Genomic DNA, 7,500 nt, shown 5'->3' on the forward strand with positions numbered 1-7,500 from the left:
TAGTTGGGTGTGTGCGTGTGAGGGGGGGGGATTGTAGTTGGGTGTGTGCGTGTGAGGGGGGGGATTGTAGTTGGGTGTGTGCGTGTGAGGGGGGGGGGGGGTTGTAGTTGGGTGTGTGCGTGTGTGGGGGGGGATTGTGTGTGCGTGTGAGGGGGGTGGGTGTGGGGGTGTTGTATTGTAGTTGGGTGTGTGCGTGTGAGGAGGGGGATTGTAGTTGGGTGTGTGCGTGTGAGGGGGGGGGGTTGTAGTTTGGTGTGTGCGTGTGAGGGTGGGGGTTGTAGTTGGGTGTGTGCGTGTGAGGGGGGTGGGGTTGTAGTTGGGTGTGTGCGTGTGACGGGGGTGGGGTTGTAGTTGGGTGTGTGCGTGTGAGGGGGGGGGGTGTAGTTGGGTGTGTGCGTGTGAGGGGGGGGGGGGGGTTGTAGTTGGGTGTGTGCGTGTGACGGGGGTGGGGTTGTAGTTGGGTGTGTGCGTGTGAGGGGGGGGGGGTGTAGTTGGGTGTGTGCGTGTGAGGGGGGGGGGGGGTTGTAGTTGGGTGTGTGCGTGTGAGGGGGGGATAGTAGTTGGGTGTGTGCGTGTGAGGGGGGGATTGTAGTTGGGTGTGTGCGTGTGAGGGGGGGATTGTAGTTGGGTGTGTGCGTGTGAGGGGGGGGGGGTTGTAGTTGGGGGTGTGCGTGTGAGGGGGGGGGGGTTGTAGTTGGGGGTGTGCGTGTGAGCGGGGGGTTGTAGTTGGGTGTGTGCGTGTGAGGGGGGGGATTGTAGTTGGGTGTGTGCGTGTGAGGGGGGGTTGTAGTAGGGGGTGTGCGTATGGGGGAGAGGGGGGTTGTAGTTGGGTGTGTGCGTGTAAGGGGGAGGGTTGTAGTTGGGTGTGTGCGTGTGAGGGGGGGGGGGTTGTAGTTGGGTGTGTGCGTGTGAGGGGGCGATGGGGTGGGGGCGGGTGGGTGGAGCAGCCCAAATTTCTTTTACACTGAGAAATCTGTCATGGCACAAAGTAACACAAAGCAATGCAAAGCAATACAATACGACACGATTTTGACACGAAACCACACGATACATGCCAGCAATGCTACGTATGCTTGAAGTTAAGGTAAGATTGATGATCTATATTGCTGTGTGATAACGTTCTATCAGTTCCCCCCCTCTTTCCAAACTCCCACCCACACCCCCACACCCCAAACACCCACACCCCAACCCCCGTCACCACCATCCATCCCTTAACTCCTTCTTCCCCAGTGTCCCTGAAACTCCCTCACACCTTTCACCCTTTACAACCCAACCTGTGTTCCAGACGTCCACTCGTGACTTATGTATCGGTATTGACCGGAGCTAAAAAGTTGTCGCGTGTTTTGTCTGTGAAGTGAGAACGTGGGAGGATGTGGGTAGGGGGCGGGCGTGGGTGTGTGGGGGGGGGGCGAGGGAGGGAGGTGGGGGGTGGATTGGTTTGGGGTAGGGGTGGCAGTAGGTGGGTTAATGTCTGCTGATCGATGATAAATGATGACTGTTTTATGCCGTCGTGTTGTGCTGTGCTGTGCTGTGCTGTATTGTCTTGTGTTGTGTTGTGCTGTGCCGTGCCGTGCTGTGCTGTACCGTGCTGTGCTGTGCTGTGCTGTGCTGTGCTATGCTGTGCTGTGTTGTCTTGTGCTGTGCTGTGCTGTGCCGTGTTGTTGTGTTGTGCTGTGCTGTGCTGTGCTCTGCCGTGCTGTGCTGAGCTGAGTTGTGTTGTGTTGTGTTGTGTTGTGTTGTGTTGTGTTGTGTTGTGTTGTGCCGTGCCGTGCCGTGCCGTGCTGAGCTGAGCTGAGCTGTGTTGTGTTGTGTTGTGCCGTGCCGTGCCGTGCCGTGCTGTGCTGTGCTGTGCTGTGGTGCCGTGTTGTCTTGTCTTGTGTTGTGCTGTGCTGTGCTGTGCTGTGTTGCGATGTGTTATTTTGTGTTGCTTTGAGTTACTAGTATTGTATAACACTGTATTTTTGACTGCATTATATTGTGTTTAATTACATCGTGTCATGCTGTGCTGTGCTGTGCTGTGTATATTATATAAATTATGCGAGGTGGTCATACTCGCTAGTGGTCCTGGGACGCACTCCTTGTGTATCAAACTGAAGTAAACACCGTAAACAGTAAAAAATAAGAATAAAAAATTAAAAAAGAAAAGTCTGTTGTGCTTCCTCAGGCCAGGACACACACACACACACACACACACACACACACACACACACACAAATCTTCTCACCCACAACTCCATCTAACACCACACCCTCTCTCTAACCACCCACACAAACACACCTCCATCCCCTCCTACTGCACCTCCCCCCCACTGCCCCCCTGCCCCCCACCCCCACCCACACACACACACAATAAAACCCCAACTGACCTGTAACGACCATGTCTGGAAGCTTGGGAGTGCCTCGGAGATGGCTCTGATGAGGTTGGGGATGCTGATGCTGATGCTGATGTTGATGGTGGTGAAGATGGTGATGGTGATGGTTGTGGTGGCGGTAATGGCGATGCTGCTGTTGCTGCTGCTGTTGTTGCTGCTGCTGTTGCTGCTGATGTTGATGATGATGCGGGTAATGATAAGCCGTGTTGTTGCTGCTGCTGTTGATGTGGCTGTTGTTTTTGTTGTGGGTACTTGTGGTGGTGGTGGTGGTGGCTGTGGTGGCCACGGACGCATAACGACGACGGTTGCTGCTGCTGTACACGCGAGCTGTGGTTCGTTTCGATGTCGTCGACGACTGTGATGACGATGATGACAGCGTCTGCGAGGTGCTGACCTGCAAAGGGGGCAGGCGGCGGTTAGCCATTTGACGCACGGGGCTGGACATGACGTCACGTGACGTAACCTGGCGTGGCGTGACGTAACACGAGTTTTGACGTCACCAATTACGTCATCTTCAACGCACGGTCAGGAAGAGAAAGCAGCAGCTTGCTTACAGTTCTGGAAAAAAAAGAAAGAAAGAAAAATCAGTAGCAAACAATATCAACAATGTAAGAAAAGAAATAATGTGTGATTAAAGTTATAATTTTGTTAGCGGTTGTGAGAAAAAGGGTTGAGGTTTTTTGTTGATGTTGTTGTTGTTTTTGTTTATTGTTTTTTATGTGTGCACGTGCACGTACTCACATACGTAACGTGAACACTCATGCCTACACACATACATACGCACAGGCGCGCGCGTGCAAACACTCGCACACTCGCGCGCACGCACACACACCTCTCCCACCTCCTCCCCCACACACACGCCAACTTCCACTGATTACACACACACACACACACACACACACACACACACACACACTGCCACGGTATTGCCACTGTGATTATGCAAAACTCCACCGAGGCCATGAGATAAACGTAAGCGTATGAATAGTCTAGCATGTTGTTCAGTCCATACTTCGGGGAAGCCCACAGAGAGAGAGAGAGAGACACACACACACACACACACACACACACACACACACACACACACACACACAGAAAGAGAGAGAGGTTGGGGGGGGGAGCGGGGGGAGGGGGAGAGCGAGAGAGAGAGACCCTGCTCCATTTCATCAGTCAATGGCGTTATTGTTCATAGCCCATCAGTTCACCAGCAGCTAACCCGAGTTAACCCCCCCCCCCCTCCACCTCCGTTAATTAATTCCAGCGACCTTTGTCCCCGTCCATTAAGGGCTGCTGGGTGGAAGACAAAACATTATCTCCCCTGGGTGGATGGAAACACGTGTCACGAACAGACTATCGGGTGCTCTTTAGGTGTGGCTCGGACGTACCGGTCAATATTTGTCAACTATCTTCTTCTTCTTCTTCTTCTTCTTCGTTCGTGGGCTACAACTCCCACGTTCACTCGTATGTACACGAGTGGGCTTTTTACGTACATAACCGTGTTTACCTCGCCATGTAGGCAGCCATACTTAGTTTTCGGAGGTGTGCATGCTGGATATGTTCTTGTCTCCATAACCCACCGAACGCTGACATGGATTACAGGATCTTTAACGAGCGTATTTGATCTTCAGTGGGTAAAAGGTGGAGATTTTTCCGATCTCCCAAGTCAACGTAAGTGCAGACCTGCTAGTGCCTGAACCCCCTTCGTGTTTAAACGCAAGCAGAAGATCAATTGCGCACGTTAAAGATCCTGTAATCCATGTCAACGTTCGGTGGGTTATGGAAACAAGAACATACCCAGCATGCACACACCCGAAAACGGAGTATGGCTTCCCACATGGCGGGGTAAAAATTGGTCATACACGTAAAAGCCCACTCGTGTACATACGAGTGAACGTGGGGGTTGCAGCCCACGAACGAAGAAGAAGTTGACTGGAAAATGAAACTGAGCGTCTAGTCATTCGGATGAAACGATGAACCGAGGTCCTCTGCGCACTGAAAACAACAACAACAACATGGCAACAAAAGTGGTAAAATTATGTACAACAAACCCACCCTGATAGGAGCACAAATATTATGTTCGTGAACACACAGGCCTGACAAGCGCTATGGGTTATGCTGCTGGTCAGGCATCTGCCTAGCAGATGTGGTGCAGTGTAATGATTATGGATTAAATTTTGTCCAAACGCAGTGACACCTCCTTGAGAAACTGAAACTGAAACTGAAACCGACAGATAAATGTATGGGTAAGTTTAACGACCTATTGGTATTTCGCCCTTCAGTTCAAGTTGTTCGTGAAAATCCGACAGATGTGTTCCGCACACGTGAACACCTTAGTGTTGGTAGCCTCTCTCTGACCTCCTTGCCTTGACTGTAGACCCACTGTTCTAAAAATACATGGATAGCGCATGCCTTCTTTGCGCTCCTTTGCTAACTGAAGCCAGCGGAAGTGTTCAATCAGCCATTTTGCTTCTCGTGTCAGTACAGCGCGAAGCAGTAACTTTACATATTATGTAGCCGAGCGCTCAGCTGGCTTCACGGCAATCTAGCTGACATTCCTGTGTGTGCCTCCACAGCAAGTTTGCGCCATAAACCACTGGCAAATTTCAATGAAGACACAACATTTCGCATGTCGTGGGGGCAAGCGTAACACGATTTCATCGAAGATACACAGTTACAGTCCAGAAACTAACCACCAGTTAGCAGACGACTTCTAAACAGACTGACGGCCGGATATGAGTAACAATGTGTCGTCCAGTTGGCTTCAGCTTTCCTGGCCAATGAGCTGTCCTTAGATCAGTGCTTTAGACCCGGTCTATCATTATGCGTGCGCAGATTCTTTTCGTCTAAAACGTGATGGCGACCACAGTAGACGCGAGTAGGTATAATTGTTGTTGCAGTCAGGTTGAATATCATATTGTAAAAGGAGAAAAGAGAATCCTGGATAACTCAAAGCCGGGATTAAGACTCAACATCGGTTCCATATCGCCAAGAATTGCTTCACTCGTGGGGGAGAGTCTTCTCATTAGGTGTACATTTCAACAGGATGTCCCCACCCCACCCCCACCCCCCCACCCCCCAAAAAAAACACAAAAAAAAACGGAAATCAACTGAAATCAAGTCACACGAAAACCAAGAATACAAACACGAATCAACAGAACGACTGCAAGCTGTGAAGTGAAAAAAGTGACTGGTCACCAGGCGAGTTCGACACGTACTGATTAACCCACACAGCCAGCACGCACGCTCAACCGTAATTCCAAGGCGGTGTCCTCTCATAGGGAAGAGACAGAGGTTGACCACCAACATGACTGTCTGTGTGGGGGAACAGGAACTCAGGGTGGGGGCTGGGAGGGGGGGGGGTGGAGTGGAGGTTAGCATGACTGGAGTGCGGTGGTGTGGAGAGGATGGTGGGAGGTCTGTCGGAGGTTAGTGCTGGAGAGTTCTGCGGCCATCTTGGACCTTGCGCATGCGCATCTAACTTTTTTTACTCGAAATCGCAAGCAATGCCAAAGCCAGGTAATCGACATAGGCAAAAGCAGCAAACATGCGCTGTCCATCCATTTCTTAAGTTGATAGCCTCCATTGCTACAACCAAACTCTTTTACAATTTCTGCACACACACACACACACACACACACACACACACACACACACACACACAAACAAAAACAAAAACTGAACAAAGTCTGAAACAAAAAAGTTGAAGAAAGAATTAAACCTTCTGTTTCGCAAGTTCTGCCTCTCTCTCGATCGCCTTTGTTGCTCGAAATTTCGGAGAGCCAATCAACTTCGAGAACACATATCATGTGACGCGCCTCTAGAAGTCATGTCAGCACGGATCTCTCCAGCTGACTTGGGAGTTGTGGGGTATGTGGTGGGGGGGGGGGGGGGGAGTTTGATCAGGGAACTGTCCTCTTACGTCATCAGCACACCGGGGGAGGGGGGGGGCAGGACCAATCAGGCACGGCTTCCTACATTTCTCAAGACATCACGGCTGTTGTCATGGCGACCGGAGCGCTGTGTGGCGGAAACTGCAGTCAGGTGTGGGGTGGGGGGAGGGGTTAGGGGGGGGCTGAGGGGGGTCAGGCGGGTTGTGCAGTGGGGGAGCGGGGGGGGGGGGGGGACGGCGGGAGGGGGGGGGAAGAGGAGGTGACGGATGGGCGAGATGATTCAAATGCTTCGCGGGCGGAGCAATTGTTAAGGAAGTTTGTTCATGTTTTTGTCCTTGGGGATATGGGTAGGTTTATGTGTGTGTGTGTGTGTGTGTGTGAGAGAGAGAGAGAGAGAGAGAGAGAGAGAGTGTGTTTGTTTATGTGTGCGAGTGCGTGTGTATCTGTATGTGCGTGTGTATGTGTGTGTGTGTGTGTGTTTAGGTGTATGCGTGTATGTGTGTGGGAGTGTGGGAGTGTGTATATGTGTATGCGTGTGTGAGTGTGTGTGTATGTGGGGTACGGAGTGTGTGTGTGCGAATGTGTGTGTGTGTGTGTGTGTGTGTGTGTGTGTGTGTGTGTGTGTGTGTGTGTGTGTCTTTCCCTCCCTCTCTCTCTCTCTCTCTTTCTCCCCCTCTTTCTGTCTATCTCTGTGTCACTCTCTCTGTCTCTCTCTCTCTCTCTGTCACTCTCTGTCTCTGTCTGTCTGTCTCTGTCTTTCTCTCTATGTCTCTCTCTCTCTCTCTCGCTCGCTCTCTTTCTATCTACCTATCTATCTACCCATCTATCTATCTACCTTAACATGCACACACAGAAAAGGAAAGAACAAGGTAAGGAGCAGAAGGAGGGAATTAATTCAGATCTAAGGAATCCCCCACTCTGTCGATATATGTGGGGGGGGGGGGGGGGAGTAAAAAAGAAGAAAGGAACCGGATTGATTCTTCCCTTCCAAGACACTGTGGATCTGCTCCCTGCCCCCCCCCACCTCTCTCCTCCCCCTCTCCCCTCTCTCTATCTCCTACTCTTCCTCCTCCTCCTCCTCCTTTACCATCAGTAGCTCTTTTGTTCTTCCCTCTGCATCCGTACCCTCCCTCCCTCCGTTCCTACCACCTTCCCCCTTCTCTCCCTCCCTGTCTCAGGGAAAGTTTTGTGATGGTACGCATGGTCAACAGTACATTGACGACCACGACTCACACGGCC

At 51.5% G+C, this 7,500-nt stretch overlaps 1 protein-coding gene across 1 annotated transcript in view; it reads right to left on the bottom strand.

Annotated features, from left to right (window-relative positions):
• LOC143294597 (uncharacterized) overlaps window positions 1-7,500 on the bottom strand; it is a 138,805-nt gene that overhangs the window by 86,499 nt on the left and 44,806 nt on the right. Inside the window, exon 3 of the mRNA XM_076605972.1 lies at window positions 2,366-2,929. Within this exon, the coding sequence (XP_076462087.1) occupies window positions 2,366-2,816 (451 nt within the window). The 5' untranslated portion in view covers window positions 2,817-2,929. The remainder of the gene's footprint in view (window positions 1-2,365; window positions 2,930-7,500) is intronic.

Source organism: Babylonia areolata, chromosome 20 (assembly GCF_041734735.1).
Source record: "Babylonia areolata isolate BAREFJ2019XMU chromosome 20, ASM4173473v1, whole genome shotgun sequence".
Taxonomy (NCBI): domain Eukaryota; kingdom Metazoa; phylum Mollusca; class Gastropoda; order Neogastropoda; family Buccinidae; genus Babylonia; species Babylonia areolata.